The following is a 16,866-nucleotide window of genomic DNA, read 5'->3' on the forward strand; positions in this document are numbered from 1 at the left end:
AAAATGTTTGAGATACTAGCAGGAGAGTGCTTTGTTTCTGGAAGAAAATAGATAGGCTTTAAAGTAGAGATGTTGTACATTAATATTAATTACAGTTTGGACTGGATTCATAACAGGATCACCCTGATATTGTTTGTGCACTTGTTTTGGTTTCAAATATGGTTTTATGTACTGAAGAAATAGCCTTGTGTAGGCTTCAGGGTGCAGCAGTCTGTGACAAAGTGGAGTCTATAGATCAGGGGGGGAAACATCAGACCATCTTTTAGTCAGTGTATTCAGTAGAACTATTGACATGAGCAACTGCAAGATGACTACATACTAAGGCTCAAAACTAAAACTAAAAACCACGACAAATACACAAATTGAAACCCACTAAATAACTCAAAAAAACGCCAACACACTCCAAAAATGCTATAAAAAAGAATAACAAAATTACCACAAAAACATGTACCAGTACCAACTCTGACAACAAAACAAGTTAAACACAATATACTAAATATGGGAAGCTATACAAAACTACAACAGAGAATAAACACAAATCCTTTGTGAGTTTTACGTCCCTGTATTTAAATGTTGGGCTTATTCGGGTAGACATAGAGACTGAGAAGGTACAGGGAGGATTTTTTTCTGTTAACTGATGAAATTTTAATTTATTAGTTTATTTTTTCGCTTTGAGGATCAGATCAGCTCTGCTCCTCGACACATCCTCACAGTGGCGGTAATGGGCGCTTAGTGTTGCTGCCAACAAACATAAATACCACAGAAGAAGAAAATGGCCCTGCTCTGATTGGTCAGAATTCTTCCTGTGCCGGGCTTTTAAATTAGTTCATTTTACTTCCGGTCTGTTATGTGAACCGTTAGCAACAAGCTACTCTGGTAATTATATTTGATTAAAATACAGTTAAACGTGGCTGCTTGTTGTTTAAACTACATTGTTCCATCGTCTGTGTAGCTCGAGCCAACAAATTAGATCAGGTTTGATATACATGGTTATGTTTAAGCTGTTTATTCGTTACACTGAGCGGAGCATAGTTAAATTTAAACGGCCATTAAAAATCGTTCTGTTGTAGTTTTTTTTTTTTAATATTTTTTTTTTTTTTTAAGCTCAAACTCAAGAGTTGTTGGAGTTTGCAGCTTTAGTGGACAAAACATGAACGACGACACCTGCAGTCTGTTTAAAAAACTTGCTGATAAGATTGGCTGGACAGAGAACGGAGGACTGGATGCGACAGAAAAGAAGGTTTGCTCTTCACCATATATATATATATATATCACCCACTGTCTGTTAGGCTGAGTGTGATAAATTAGCATTATTGTTGTCATCTTCAGCTGATTAGTGCGATTGGTAAAAGTCGTCATGCAGCTACCAGTGGACAACAGTCAGCCTGTGAAAGCAGTGATGATGATGATGATGACTTTGACCAGTGTGAGTGATCCCAACTATTCACACATCAACATCACAAATGTATACACACACACACACACACACACACCCAGAGGTTGTGCTAATGCTTCTGTTTGATCATTTGGTTTTTCAGTTCTTCAGGAACAGTCTACACCACAGGCTAAAACCAGCTCTCTGAAATCATTCACCTCAGCTAAGAAAAATAGGTATCTGACATCAAAATATTGGAGGTGTAATCGTGCTAGTTATTTTATGGAAGTCCATTTTCGCCATTACAAAAAAAAAAAAAAAAAAACAAGTCATAAATATGAATCAGGCCGATACGATTTCAGCACGAATCATACATATTTTTATGTTTTATTCATACTTATTTTGTAGTGTGGAATGTTAGAAAAGGCTTGATAAAGGGATGTCACTCAAACAGAGAACAATAGTCAGCAACAGTAGGTATGAGGAAAAACTGACCCATTTATTAACAACTAATTGCTTACATACATTTTAACTTTCAACATAATATCTACAGTATTCTACAGTTGAATAAATATAATATATATCGGAGATTTTAGATGCAGTCCGATAAATCCGATATTTGTTTTCTGGCTCATATCGGACCGATATCAATATCGGATCGGGACACCCCTAATTTCTTTGCAAATTTACATAAAAAGTAATTTCATCATAATTATGACTTTTTATCTTTAAATAATGATAATAATAATATGACTTTATTTCTCTTTATTATGACTTTTTATCTCATAATTATGACTTTCCATAATTATATATATATACATACATATTAGTAGTGGAAATGGGCTTCCATAACTTATTGTAGTCGTGAACATTATAAATAATAAATATTCCTTTTTTCCTAATAATTTTCTCCAGTTCAAAGGTTATTGATGTTAGCTCAGATGATGACAGCGATACCACCTTTGAAACATGTAAGTAAATGTTTTTAATTTCTGATCATATGAAACCATATCACCATAAAATGCAATAAACTGTTCCCTTTTCCCCTCCTTTTTTTGTTGTTGATTGCAGTTTTGCAACAAGTGAAAACTCCAAACCCAAAATATAAGACAATTTCTTCCAGTGGAAGTGACGACAGGTGAGTCAGGGCAGCATTAGCACATTTAGCTTTATCTGTGATCAAGGCTGTTGCAGAGTTTCTTCTGTTTCTTTCTCTACAGTATTAAAAACTTCATCGATGATGATTACTCGTCAGGAGATGACTTCATAAAACCCAAATCTTTTAAAGGTGATTTCAGTTTATCTTTTATCAATTAGTCCTCCAATGCCCTCTGATTTTGATTGAAGAAAAACAACAACATGCGTAGGTGAACAGATAATGATCAAAGTGTGTTTGTATTTCATGTTCAAAGCTTTACATCCAAATGCTTGTAAACAATGTCTGAGCTTCTTTTCAATCCTTCTACATTTTTAGATTCTAACCTTTTATTTTTAGTTTTAGCATAACAATGTGCTTAAAACGCATTAAAAAAAAAAACACTTCCTGATCGCACATTGGCCACTCGACATGTTAATCTGTTTATAACTGTCGATTTGTGTCGCGTTATTGCAGTTCCCAAAAAAATCTGCACTCCAGTGACGACTCAAACAATAAGAAAGCCCGTGTTTGAGTTCAACTCTCCAGTGTTCGTTAGTGCCAGTGAAGACGAGGGGGACATTGTGGTGAAGAGCACCTGGAGGTCCCGACACTCCAAGCCACACTTTCCTCTGAAGACGAACGACAAACGCTCAGCAGTGTGTGAGAAAGAAAATGGTCCGCCTTCACCACACGTCCGTCCTATTCCGTCCTTTACTTTGTTTCCTTCCCGAACGCAAACTTCAGTCACCTCCTCAAAACGAACGCTCTCAGCGCCGTCTAAGCTGGATACGTCAGACAGCTCTGAGGAGGAGTTCTCATCCCTACTGGAGAGGCTGAAAAAGAAAAACATCATCTCTGCGTCCCCAGTGTCGTTTTCAAACCCCAAAGGTAGAGTAACAGCATTTGTTCACTGTTGAACTCTAACAATCTCCAGTTTTCATGTTTTCCTCTGTGAGCCTTGAATCTATTTTTCTATATTTAGTAAGTGGTGAGTTGCCTGCAATGTCGGCTCCTTCTGTAAAACCACGAACACCTGCACCAAAACCCTCATCGTTTAAAACGCTGCCTTCAGGGACTCCAATAAATCCCTCTGTGTTAAAGCCCATCAGGAGTCAGACTGAGCCCAGAGCTGCTCCTACTAACAGGTACAGTACTTCTGTTCTACGGTGTGGAATCAGCTTAATGTTTAGATTTTTATTTGCCCTGCACATTGTGTTTCAGGGCTGTGTTGTGTAGAACTCCAGGCTGCTTCCTGCAGTCTCTCTCTAACCCAGGCTCCAGCTACGTGGACGGGTTTAAGCGATTGAAAGAGGAGCTGACTCACAAACTCTACAAGCTGTACAATACTAGTGTGTTTGACAGTAAGGTGAGCTAACAACTTCTTATTCATTTGCGCAAATGCAGTTTAACACACAATGGCATTTAAAAAAAAAAAAAAAAAAGCCATATCTCAGCTTTTGTGCAGATTATTTTAGAAACAATTGATATCAGGAAGGATATAGCCATCAAACTGTAAAAGAACTGTAAAAAAATGTTAAAAAAAAATCCGGACATTTCTGGTAGACACAGATGAGTTAATATTTAAAGCTTACCTTTCCATCCCTGCTACAGTCTCGGCATAGTCTATATAACTGCCAAAAATGTAGACATGCTAATATTGTTTTCTTATTTTTTTTTCTTCCTCATTAATAAAACCCTTCATTTTAAAACTGCATTTTGTGTTTATTTGTGTTCTCTTTGTTTGATGTGAAACATTTAAGTGTGTAAAACGTGCAAAAAGGTAAGAAATCAGGAAGGGGGCAAACACTTTTTCACACCACTGTAGATCTACAACGGATGTAAACACAAGCTGCATTTAGTTTGGTACTACGTCTGTGACTGTTCAGGGCTTTATTTCCATCTGCTGTGTTGATTCACACTGATCTGTGACCTTTTCAGCTCCCCTCTGATATGTCTGTGACCTGGAATAAGAAAATGAGGAAAACAGCTGGCTACTGCATCACGGGGCAGGAAAAGGGTGGAGGAAGCCGCTACGCCCGCATCGAGCTGTCAGAGAAAGTTTGTGACTCAGCAGGTATTGATTCACTATGAAGTAAAATACTCAGCTTCTGAATCAGTGGTGGAGCCAGAACGTACAGTAGCTAATGGGTGGGCCTGGGAAAATCAGGATGGGCCTGATTATTTATAAAGCTGATATGAGATGTATGTTAACGTTTTATGAAAGGCTATAATAAAATCTGCTGGGCCACTGTAAATTAGCCTGTGGTACCAATAATATACCTATGAGTGGATATAGAGACTGCTACTCTACAACTGGATCTTTGTTCTGTTAAATTTCACAGTCTGACAAGGTTTTTTGAAAAAGTTGCTTAAAGATAAAGTGTTTAGCCCGTTTAGCCATTGTCCAACCACTGTATCTACCTGCTCCAGTGACCCACATTCTGATCGCTGGTGAACTTAAGTTTTGCGACGGACATCAGTCAATCACTTTAACGATGAAGTTTGTTTTTGTTACCGGTCCCAGGCGTGGCGGACGTATTTACAAACAAGATAAAATCTGTCAAATTAAGGCAGTGTCAGAGGAAGAAACACACGAGCACTCATATCCTTCTCCGTCTCTTATTTCCTTTAAAACACATTTACAATTGAACTTCTTTTCAGACACATTTAAAATTTACATTTTGTCCATTAATCTAGCTCCAATATATTCAAAATATGTATATACATACATTCATTAGTGAAGTTTCCTCAGCAAAACAAAATAATGAAATAATAAATCAACATTACCCTAACCTGTACATTAAATAAACAAAGTGCACATTGGACTTTTATCTCTCTCCTTAAGTCACATCAGGAAGTCTCAGGAATAAACTGGAGCAAAATACATAAAGTACATTCACTTAATATAGAGATTTTCTCTAAAATGAACATTCAGCGCAAGCTGGCGATAACTGCGTGAAATCTCATGGTATTATCAGCACCGCACTGTTTTAGTGTTACGGTTTATTAAACCTCTACAAAACGGTCCAAAAGCTACACTAGTCATCACTAAATAACCTACAGCTTCTTTTATAAGTAACACAAAGCTTAAAGCTTTAATTTAAGGTGACTTTAAACAAGTACTGACCTGTAAAGGTCTCAGAGGAAGAAACACAGCAGGAACCAGGAAGTTCATCCATTATGGTCTAAACACTACACACTGCTAAAGGGTCACCGTCCACCCATAGCTCCGCCCCTGTTCTGAATATCAAGATGTAATAAATTATTTCCTGGTAGACCGTCTGAGGGACACGCTGATCCATGAGATGTGTCATGCTGCAACGTGGCTGCTCAACAGTGTCAGGGATGGACACGGAAACTTCTGGAAGCTCTACGCCCGTAAAGCTACGATGGTCCACCCTGAGCTACCAGTGGTGACCCGCTGCCACAGCTATGACATCAAATATAAGTTCCAGTACCAGTGCACACGCTGCAAAAACACGTACGTCCATCTGTGTGAAATGTTGGCAGACCAGTGGTCATTCATTGGTGCCTTGACTGTCTAACACGACTTCTGCTTCTTCTCAGGATTGGCCGTCACTCTAAGTCACTGGACACTCAGAGGTTTGTGTGCGCTCTGTGCACTGGTCAGCTGGTTCTACTCGCAGCTTCTAAACCACGCGCTCCCACGCCTTTCGCCAACTTTGTTAAGGAGAACTATGGGAATGTGCGACAGCAGCTAGTCAACCACAGCCATGCAGAAGTGATGCGGAAACTTAGCGCTGACTTTGCTACAAAAACAAAACTAAGTGAAAGCTGAGTTTTTCTTTAAAGGGTCTTTAATCCCTGATTTACCTCAAACTGGATGTGTTTGTTATTCAGACTGGGATTGTTCATGTTGTGTTTGTCTTTTATGATTGTTTTTGTGTGTCAGGTTAGGATGTATTAGTAAAGTTCAGTCTCAACACTATGCATGTTATACATTTGTGTTGATCAACATTCATTATGTTCTTTGGATGTGATAACTTGAGTTGAATGAGTATAGTTAGATTTTAGAGTCACTGTGTCCTTAATGTATTGTGTGGCTTTTTAACTATACATTTTTTTTTACTTATTTGCTGCTTTTGATTTTAAAGAATAAAGGAATATTTGAAGTTTTCTAATCCGAAATCCCTATTCTTGAGTTACATAGAATATGGAAAATAATGTTCCAAATTAACTCCAGTGTTTTGGACGATATCCCTCGTGATTTTTTACATATATCTCAATGTGTATCTGTGTCCTGAGAGATGTGCACTACAGCCAATTCAGTTCAAACCTGAGAAGAAAAAAAGACGGGAGGATTCTGCAATCTATTTAATTATGATCATAAACACTTAAACTATCAATACATCAATTAACTGTGCAAAATACAAAACATTCAAAAAGTACGAAGATAAAACTCCACAAGGAAGGAATAAATGCTTGGCACTGTAACACTAATACATCAGCAATGACAGGTTGGAGATGGTTGATGAGCAGCTCAGAGGACATTGGCTTCCCTGATAGTAGCAGTGAGTCGGCCCTTTAAGAGGCACAGGCACAGATCCAACAACAGCCCAGACAGGACAAAGCAATATTCAGCCATTGGTTTCTAAACCAAATGGATCCTTTAGACTCATGTCGGGAGAACCAGGCAGAACAGCAAACACATATTTAAAAACAGTTACATTAAACCATTCAATCATCCAGTTTATAATATCAAGCTTTTACTGGTTTTTCCTTCATTGTAGTGTTTGAGTGCTTTGGCTGATATGATACAGAAAATGAATGGCACAAGGTAATGATAAAGGTTGTGTACTCTCTCCTGGTCCCTTGATGTAGCAGCACTTCCTGGTCCTTCAGTACAAGCAGGTCTTTTTCATGATGCGCAGGAACTCCTGCTGGTTCACTTCACCGTCTCCATCCCTGTCGGCTTCATCAATCATTTCCTTCAGAAAAACAAGATAAAGACTAGTTGTTGAGATAAATTCTGTGTTAAAATGTTGCGTTCTGTAGCATGATGAGGTACGTAGTATGTACAGGGGACGAGGTCTCACCTGCAGCTCCTCATCAGTCAGGTTCTCTCCCAGCTCCTTGGCAACTCGCTTCAGATTCTTAAAGGAAATCTTTCCCGTCTCGTCATCATCAAACAGTCGGAAAGCTTTCAGTATCTCCTCTTTAGAGTCCTTCTCAGCCTGAAACCAGATGCCACTCAGATTCAAATGCTCATTCTTTTTATTCAAATTAAAAAAAACTACAAATTTTGTCGTCAGCTTAAAACCAATTTTACCACATTATATAATTGACTTGCTTGAAACATGAAAACGTACTGTAAATGATCAGTACTGAATGTGACATGTAGTTCATGTTTACCATCTTCTGAGTCATGATGAAGAGGAAGTCAGTAAAGGAGATCTTTCCCGTGCCGTCCTTGTCCACCTCCCCAATCATCTTCTTGATCTCTTCTTTCTTTGGTTCAAAGCCAAGTGCTCTCATAGCAACCTGGCACAGTGTTAGAGAGAACAATCATGTCTTATTTATAATACACCTCAGAGCCACATCATAACACTGATAATATCTTCTTTGTCATATACATGACTGGAAAGCAAGTGAATCATTTATTCCTCAAACTTAAAGTGCATGAATGAAGTGAAAATATGAGATGGACATTGTGATGGTTAGACAACTGAGTCAGACATTTACAAATCTACAGCTCTTGTAAAAAACTATCACACGAGGAAAGAAAGAGGAAACATAATCATGTGCATCTAACGCTCAGTGACGATTGATGAGATCTAAAGTTGGTTGTGCACTTTGATTATCTAAGGGGCAAAACTTTGCCTTAAATGTCCCCCATCACAAACGTGCAAAACTTGAACAATATCACAAGACACTGTAGAAGACAGTTTATGGCAGGCATGGGCAACTGGTGGCTCTTAGCCAGATTTTGTAAGAAGTGTCTATAGTTCAGGACCGGTACTTCCTGTGCGCATGCGCAGTTCCTTCACTGCCGGACCTTTTCTACATTAGCGTAATGTGCCTCGTATAACTAAGGCGCTGTACATAAGGACGTTTCTTTCCGCTGATGTGGGTTCAAATCCCACTTCTGAAATTTTTTTTCTTCATTTTAACATATTTAACAGTAAATAACACCTTTAAAAATACATATACGAAAAAGAAAAAAAAAAAAAACATTTTAGGGTATTTTCTGGGTTAGGTTTTTTTTTTTCTTTCATTTTAACATATTTAACACAGCAAATTCCACTTTTAAAAATACATTTAAGAAACATTTTTGGGTATTTCCCGGGTTAAGGATATGGATAGCAATAGATTTAGTGTTAAAATAAAACTGACAAAACTATAGCTAGAAGGACACGGGTTCGGCAGTGACGAAACAACCAGCATTCGGCTTACTGCAGTGTGTGTGCTGACACATGCACACTGGAAGTGCCGAAACTCTGGTCAGGATTGTCTGAGGTCCGGGTCCGGACCAATAGCAATAGCCAATTTTGTATTGCAAATACAAAATGCAATATACAAAATGACAACAACAAAAGCACACAGAAAGACTCCAAAAACACACAAAAATGAAAATACCCAAATTGTGAAATACATTTTTTCAAAAAGGCAAAAACAACAAAAACTTAAAAAGATGAAAATACACCCCAAACAAACCCTTTGGTCTTTCCCATATTAATGCTCAGTGATTATTCTAAATGCTGACATTAATGATGATAATGTGGCCCCTGGATTAGACGGACATTTTTGTGGCACTGCTGCAATAACAGTTCCCCATCTCTGGTTTATCGTCAAAGTTCTCTTTTTTTTTTGACTTAAGAACCAAATACAAAGCAGTTTGATTTCAAGTGCTGCTGACTTTTGGTAGAAAACACCCCCCTCAGCAAATCCAACATCATCGTGCCCTAGTTTGCACTTCCATGTACAACTAATATTTACAAAAAGGAAGAAATCCACAATATTTGAGCAATAAATGACCAATATCAGTCCTTTTATGATCTTCATTTTCAATTTATTTGATTTTGTGACCAATTTTTGTGTAATTTAAGGGACGTTTGTGGGATTATTTGTGAGAAATTGTGGGATTTTAGAACAATTAAGAGTTCATTCAACAATGTGCGATTAACAATGACTACTGCAAATGTTGTGGAATGTCATTAAAGTTGGTAATTTGGATGCACTGAGATATCTAAAAGTGAATTATTTGGTAATTTACAGTACACAATGGTTCATGTTACCCCTCGGGCTGAACTGGATGCTAGTGTAAAAGGGACACCTGTAGCTTAGACCTAGGGTTATCCCTAGTGTAGTATATACTTGAGTACCTTGAGCTCCTTCACATCGATGAATCCAGAGCCGTCTGTGTCAAACAGCTCGAAGGCCTCTCTGATCTCCTGCTTCTGCTCCTCGGTCAGCTCCAGCTTGGGGCTGCTTTTCTTACGGGGCGGGGGCACCGGGCCCTGCAGGGACGGCCTCTTCACACTGCTGGCCTAAAGGCACCCAGGACACAAACATCAGTCCCTGTCCCTGATATACTCCATTCGACAAGGAACATCATGTAAAACAACTGTCTGACGTTCGCACTCACCATTAGATGCTGTGTAAATACCTCTGTTGATAATGAATACACTTGAACTATTTTATCTGTTTAATAACTAACCCCACCAATGTCGCTAAAACACCTATTGATGCCTAATTTTAAAAAGCCGAGAATATCGAGGCTAACTGTTACAGCAGCTGCTTGTCAACATCCAGCTGTTTGATTTGTTCATCTGTTGTGTCCGCGCGAATTCCTTTCTGTACATATCAAGCACAAAGCTGCGGACAGGCCCGGCGAGGTGCGTAAAACAAGCGTATTTCTTATCAAAACGATGATTGGGTCTTTTAACCACGTGGTGAATGTGACGTACGAGCTAAGCTATAAATAGCAAAGCGAATACTCACACAGGTTAATAAAGTGAATAAATAATTATAAACCATGCTATTTGACTTCAGAACAGCGCAACCTTGTTATTATTTGTATGAATGTTTAAATATAGGCAAAAAATAAAATAATAATAATACATTTATAGCATTAGTGATATTTTTTAAACCCCGGAACAGCTTCAAACGTTTTTTTTTTAACCATGCATTGCTTCAACCTTAAAACAACTTACATTAATTAAACTCAGTTTAATTCTTGCTCATAAAAAAAAATAGAACAAGGAGTTGCAATGCAGTTTGCATTTTTCATTCTTGTTACAACTGGCATTGTTGTGCAATTCATTTCTCAGGATCTGTGTTAACACATTATACTTAATAGTAACAAACAATATAACATGATAAAGTTGAGGGTCGATGTACAGTACAATCTTGAACTTAACTTGTTCAAAGTGGTTTATCACAATTTTAAATATCACTGACATATAGCATCAATTAGATTTAGAATTATGACACATTATGTAAACACAAAGTTGCACAAGTAAACAAACACAGCATGTAGTACAATGCCAGTGGCTTGCTATTGAACTAAAAAAAATATTTAATTAATAATGACGTACGTAATAATGTGAATTTGATATTTGTTCCATGTCTTTTTATGTAATTTGTATTAAAATTCTCATTTCAGAGTTTTTAAATCTACAGTCATTCAGGCACCAGATAGTGGGCGTGGTTATTCAGCTAATAGGCGGGCATAAATGTATTGCTGGCGTCTTATTGGTCCGCCCTATGGCGTTCTTTTACGCATCTCTAATGCTATTGGTTGTTAGAAAACCTTACCTGGGAGTGGCGCTTCAGACTGACCAATCAGAGCCCGAGGTTGTCTCAGCTGATTCTGAGAGTTTTTACATAGAGAAGTTTGACTCTCCGCGGTCACACAAATTCACACATTTTTGGTTTTCAACGTTGTTGTTCGTCCCATGTGTCAGTAATACTGACTCTACATTTGTTCTGTGAGTAAACTCTTCCTTTCTGAGGTCTTAGACTGTTCATTAATTCTCCTGTTGCTCATCTTTCTGTAGGTTATGGCTACACGTGTTCGACCGGTGAGTTTACGCCTCATTCATCGTGTCAATAATCAGTTTAAAGTGGTTACTTTCACCAGCTCTCTGACTGACACATAGGGCAGTAAACGGTGTGCAGTGATCGGAGGCTCAGGTTTCCTTGGTCGACACCTGGTGGAGAAGCTCCAGGACCGAGGCTACAGTGTGTCAGTGTTTGACCTCCATCAGAGCTACCAGCTGCAGGGAGTCACCTTCCACACTGGAGACCTCTGTGATAGACAGGTGACTTCTTTTAGATATCATTGTATTTATTTTTGTCCTGCTACGCACCCACACTTCTAGCATTCTTATAAATTAACCTAGCTATAGGGCACACGTGTCAAACTTAAGGCCCGGGGGCCAAATCCGGCCCTTTCGAGCATCAAATTTGGCCCGCTCAAGAAAGTAAAAAATATGGAATAAAACATGAAATAGTTTGTAAAATGGATATCTCAGTCCCTCCAATTACAAAAATATAATAAAAATCCACAATATTACATGACGGCAGTTATTTTTTAATCTGAAATTGTGGAAAGAACTCTAAATTATTCTAAATTTCTCAAATTGTTCTTCGAAATTTCCCCAAATTCCCCAAATCAGGGAAATCAGATCCTGCAGGGCTGGATATACTTACAAACTGTATCAGTTATATAGGTGGAAGTGCAAACCAGGGCACATTAATGTTGTATTTGCTCTTTTTCCCCAGCCTAAAATCTGTGGCCCAATTAAGGTCAAACCGGTCCGTATTTGGCCCCTGAACTAAAATGAATTTGACAACTTTGCTATAGGGTATATTGGGCACCAGGCATTCATACAGATCCCTCTATAAAGTATGGCTGTATTTACAAGAGAATAATAAATTATCTGATTGTTTCATCTTCATAAAAAAACGATCAAAATTAAAGTTTTTTTTTTTTTTTTTTTTTTTAGATGTCCCCATACAACTTTTTCACTTCCGATACGATATTGCAGCCTTGAGTACTGGCCGATATTGACCCTATACAATATCAGCACAAATCATACATACTAGTGTGGAATGTTAGAAAAGGCTTGGTGTCACTCAAACAGAGAACAATAGTCAGCAACAGTAGGTCTGAGAAAAACTGACCCATTTATTAACCATTTATTTGTTCTTTTCACAAGTTAAAAAAATAAATAAATAAATTGTATTGCATAACATTTTGTACTTGTAAAGGTGACATGTGTAGTTATTGATATTGTGATATATCGCAATGTGTATCATATTGTTTAGTATCGGGATATATCGTATCGTGATATGCATCATGAATTGTATCGTATCATCAGATTTATGGCAGTGCACACCCCTAAAAGCGACACATTTATTTTTAAATTAGCTACCTTTTGCAATGACTAAGATGGTCAAGATTTTTTATGTATAATTTCCAGTCAATTATGTATATTTTTACTACAACTTCTCCCACTTGCTCTGTCCCAGTATAAACTCTCTTTACTGTGTCCGTGTGCTCAAGGCCCTGCTGTCGGCTCTGCAGGGCGTGTCTCTGGTTTTCCACTGCGCCTCTCCAGCACCTGCCAGTGATGACCGAGCGCTGTTTGAGAGGGTGAACATCCGGGGCACGCAGACGGTCATTGCAGCGTGCATCGAGGCAGGCGTACAGGTGAAGCCCTGCAATGTCACATTCCTGGAAGTCTGATGACTGCATAAACTGAGTCGTTCCCAATGTTGACAGAAACTGATCCTGACGAGCAGTGCCAGCGTGGTGTTTGAGGGGACCGACATCAAGAACGGGAGAGAAGATCTGCCATATGCCAGAAAGCCTATTGACTACTACACTGCTACTAAAATACAGCAGGAGAAGGTTGGTGAGGCCTCACTTCATCCATCTTCCATATATTCATACACGACTGTTTATTTTTAGGTTTGCCTATCCCAGCTTAACTCACGTCATGCACAGTTAGAAAATAAAGTTTGCTAGCACTGCTACTAGGTATGTAATAATTAATTGTAAGGCAGTTAAAAATCGATTCATAGGTATCACGGTTGATATCGATTTTCTAAAATTTGAATCGCAGTACTTTTTTTAACCACAAGTGTAGGTAGCGGGCGGAGTCTGCTAATACTTTCTTTCTGGCTGCCTTCTACTCTTAAATATGTTAATAAATGATTCATTACCCCTTTAGCACCGAAAGAATATCTGTAATATTACTTGAATATCTGTAAAAGTCACGTTTTTCTATTAGCTCTGTCTGCTAGCATAGCTTCTCTTCTTCACTGCAAGATATCTGCATGCCAACCGACCACTGTGTTACCAGCGCCCTCTGCTGGTCCAAACAAATATGTCGTAAATCAGTGTAATCACTGTTTTTTTTTTGTTTTTTTTTAAGTCCAATTGTTAAGGCACAAAATACATTTTCAGTTGCACTTTTAAAAGAAAAAGAACTATTTTGCAGTTTTGCATTGTTTATTTTAGAACCAGAATTTAAATTAATCATTTAAATTTTCATTTGTATTATTCCTTTATTTATTTCATTCAAGATTTATTTTTAGTTAAATTGCATTGTTTTGAATAGTTTATCTAAGAATTCTTTTGACAATGAAAAATAAAAGGAAAATAATACAGTATTTTCTAGTTTTTTTCCCAAAAAAAAAATTTGTCTACAGTCCCATTTTGTAAAATAAATCGTGAGAGAATCGTATCGTCAACCCAGTATCGTGAATCGAATCGTATCGGGAGTTGAGTGAATCGTTACATCTCTAACTGCTACCGTCCACAATCAGTCACATAGCTTAGAAAGTATAAGTCTTCTGTATAAACCCCATGTTTTTAGGATCTAGGGTTGATGACCTCATTTCTTTATGTGTCAGCTGGTCCTGGAGGCGTGTGACGAGCAGAACGGTTTCCTCACAGCTGCCATTCGGCCTCACGGTATCTTCGGCCCTCGGGACCCACAGCTGGTTCCCATCCTCGTGGACACGGCTCGCAGAGGCAAGATGAAGTTCATCATAGGGTAAGAACAGTCACCAGGTTTATTTAGCTGCTCCACCACGGCTTGTATTACAGGACCCATTGTATGTTTGTTTTTTGTTAAAAAAAAAAATGTAAGGATTCTTTGAACACTTTGATTCTCTAAACCAGAAAGGTTTGATTTATCTTAGTTGAGGCGCTGCATGTGCCAGAATAATCACATGTGCACAACAATTTAAGTCAAAGTTTTTTTCATTATTTCTATACAGTACATGAAACCTATGGAAGAATGATCAAATTGAGGGTCCTCCATAGAAATTCCATCTGAGGTTTCACAAAACAGCAAAACATTTAGTCAGATGTCAAGATGTATTTTAGAGGTAATGGTTCCTTTATTGTCATTGTACAACAAACTCAGGATTCTCGCCAGCACTGTTGAGCGTAGGGGGACCCTACACTGTGGTTTTGATCTTCTACACTGTGTTTCAACCAACGTAGGGGGCTTTTCTGTTGTTGTTTCTTTTTTTAATCGGTACTGTCGTAGTAATTGCTGCACACTTGGACACAAAAGGGACTTTTTTGACTCTTTTTAATCTGCATAACCGAGTAATGCATGCGTCAGCCGAATTGCTCGCATGCCCCTGCTTTCACCCGAGGACCCCAACAGCTACTTGGCTGTCCCTGATGTTGCCTGTGTGCGGACTCCACCAGGCCAATCAAGTGCTAATGTCAGACTTTACGACTGCGTGGAGTCCACTGTATCACACAAAACACTGCTCGGTATGTATTTATCAAATCGACCCACATTAGACGTGACATCAACCTGCATTTCATCCTCCTGGATGATGGGATTAAGGGAAATATAAGGTGGGCGGGTGCTCCATGACCCTGAAACTCATCAACGGAACCTGAGCTTTGTGGACAACCATGACCAAGTTTAAAGCTGAGTTCCCAAGTAGACCAAGGAGAACATGTAAACTCCACACAAAAGTCCTCTGGTCAACCATGGAAATGGAATGCAGGGTATTGTTGCTATTGAGCAGAAGTAGAATTGTGCTGCAACATTATTGTTTTTTTCTTCCGCTTTAATAAGTCGTGTGTATTTGGACTGATGTAGCATAAACATTAGCAATGTCATTTTTAATGAATGTTTATTAGTTGGTCAAACTGCACTATTTCTCTTTCCCTTCAAACGTTGATATAAGTGATACTTTCAAGGGTTTCTTTCACTCCTAACTGTTCTTCTGGATTTCTAAACATGCACCATAAACTCTTTAAACAATAAACACACACCTTAGACACCAGCATCACTACTATTATAATGGAAAATCTCTTTTTGAATTTGTCTTTTTTTTAATCTTTTATACCATGCACTTTTATACTGATGAACTTTTTATTCCCTCAGACTTTTACCTAAAGTACCTTATGTTGTTTTTATGATAGCTGTGTCTGTGTTGGCTTGAATCTTTTAAGTGTATTTGAATGTTGTTGGGAGGGGCATGTGCAAATTTGTTGTGTTTTGTACAATGAAAATACAAGGATTCTGTTCTATTCTGAACATTTGCTTTTCTCAGTGATGGGAAGAATCTAGTGGACTTCACCTTTGTGGAGAACGTGGTGCATGGACACATACTGGCTGCTGAATGTCTGAGACCAGACTCGCCCACATGTGGAAAAGTGAGTGAGAGGAAACATGTTTTGTCTAAATCATCTTTATTGGTCTCATTGTGAGCTGCCCTTTTGTTGAGATATAATAATTAGTGAATTAAACTTGTAATCCTTGAATTCTCTTTAATCCCAGCCATATCACATTACCAATGATGAGCCGGTTCGGTTTTGGGACTTCATGTCAGATGTGTTGGTGGGTCTGGGTTACTCTGCTCCTCGCTACCACCTCCCTTACACTCTGGTGTATGGACTGGCTCTGCTGCTGTGGTTGTTGACCCTCGTCCTACGTCCTGTAATGTCTTTCAAACCAACATTCACTCCAATGAGAGTGGCTCTGGCTGGAACACACCACTACTACAGCTGTGAGCGAGCCAAGGAGGATCTGGGCTACAAACCAGTGGTTAGTCTGAAGGACGGGATCCAACGCACAGTGCTAAGCTACCCTCACCTCAGACATGGAGCATGACTCCAGAAAAGAGACGAACAAACAGTTACACCTGAATATGAAGGGATGGTTATGTTTCCTATTCCACCAGCAGGTGGCAGCACATGCACTTGTTATTGTACAACCAACACAATCTGTTATAAATACTTTCAGGCATGAAAAAATGTGAAAGTCCAGTTCCTTTATTTACCAGTTACCATGACAACTCTGACGCACGTTTGGTATTCATATGGATTCCTACATGTGTATAATAT

At 38.6% G+C, this 16,866-nt stretch overlaps 3 protein-coding genes across 5 annotated transcripts; 2 read left to right on the forward strand and 1 right to left on the reverse strand.

Annotated features, from left to right (window-relative positions):
* Positions 1-850: 850 nt before the first annotated feature.
* On the forward strand, positions 851-6,400 carry gcna (germ cell nuclear acidic peptidase). 2 transcript variants are annotated; one of them, XM_028460190.1, is made up of 13 exons: positions 851-1,240; positions 1,330-1,426; positions 1,539-1,611; positions 2,291-2,346; positions 2,447-2,513; positions 2,596-2,663; positions 2,988-3,173; positions 3,258-3,401; positions 3,496-3,658; positions 3,735-3,879; positions 4,452-4,587; positions 5,790-5,994; positions 6,081-6,400. In XM_028460190.1, exons 1-13 carry the CDS (start codon positions 1,151-1,153, stop codon positions 6,310-6,312), a joined length of 1,662 nt encoding a protein of 553 aa, XP_028315991.1. In that variant the 5' UTR covers positions 851-1,150; the 3' UTR covers positions 6,313-6,400. The 2 variants fall into 2 exon arrangements, with proteins under 2 accessions (XP_028315991.1, XP_028315990.1); XM_028460189.1 differs by having other exon boundaries at positions 2,988-3,401; positions 6,081-6,399.
* A 433-nt stretch (positions 6,401-6,833) lies between these two features.
* On the reverse strand, positions 6,834-10,330 carry cetn2 (centrin, EF-hand protein, 2). The gene is made up of 5 exons (XM_028460191.1): positions 10,120-10,330; positions 9,857-10,021; positions 7,887-8,015; positions 7,571-7,708; positions 6,834-7,462 (listed from the first exon to the last, which is right to left on the reverse strand). Exons 1-5 carry the CDS (start codon positions 10,120-10,122, stop codon positions 7,373-7,375), a joined length of 525 nt encoding a protein of 174 aa, XP_028315992.1. The 5' UTR covers positions 10,123-10,330; the 3' UTR covers positions 6,834-7,372.
* Positions 10,331-11,287: 957 nt separating this feature from the next.
* On the forward strand, positions 11,288-16,732 carry nsdhl (NAD(P) dependent 3-beta-hydroxysteroid dehydrogenase NSDHL). 2 transcript variants are annotated; one of them, XM_028460017.1, is made up of 8 exons: positions 11,288-11,464; positions 11,534-11,557; positions 11,636-11,797; positions 13,045-13,191; positions 13,264-13,392; positions 14,400-14,542; positions 16,074-16,176; positions 16,301-16,732. In XM_028460017.1, exons 2-8 carry the CDS (start codon positions 11,537-11,539, stop codon positions 16,631-16,633), a joined length of 1,038 nt encoding a protein of 345 aa, XP_028315818.1. In that variant the 5' UTR covers positions 11,288-11,464; positions 11,534-11,536; the 3' UTR covers positions 16,634-16,732. The 2 variants fall into 2 exon arrangements, with proteins under 2 accessions (XP_028315818.1, XP_028315819.1); XM_028460018.1 differs by having other exon boundaries at positions 11,288-11,557.
* Positions 16,733-16,866: the final 134 nt, after the last annotated feature.

The sequence above is a fragment of the Gouania willdenowi genome, chromosome 10 (assembly GCF_900634775.1).
Source record: "Gouania willdenowi chromosome 10, fGouWil2.1, whole genome shotgun sequence".
NCBI classification, from domain to species: domain Eukaryota; kingdom Metazoa; phylum Chordata; class Actinopteri; order Blenniiformes; family Gobiesocidae; genus Gouania; species Gouania willdenowi.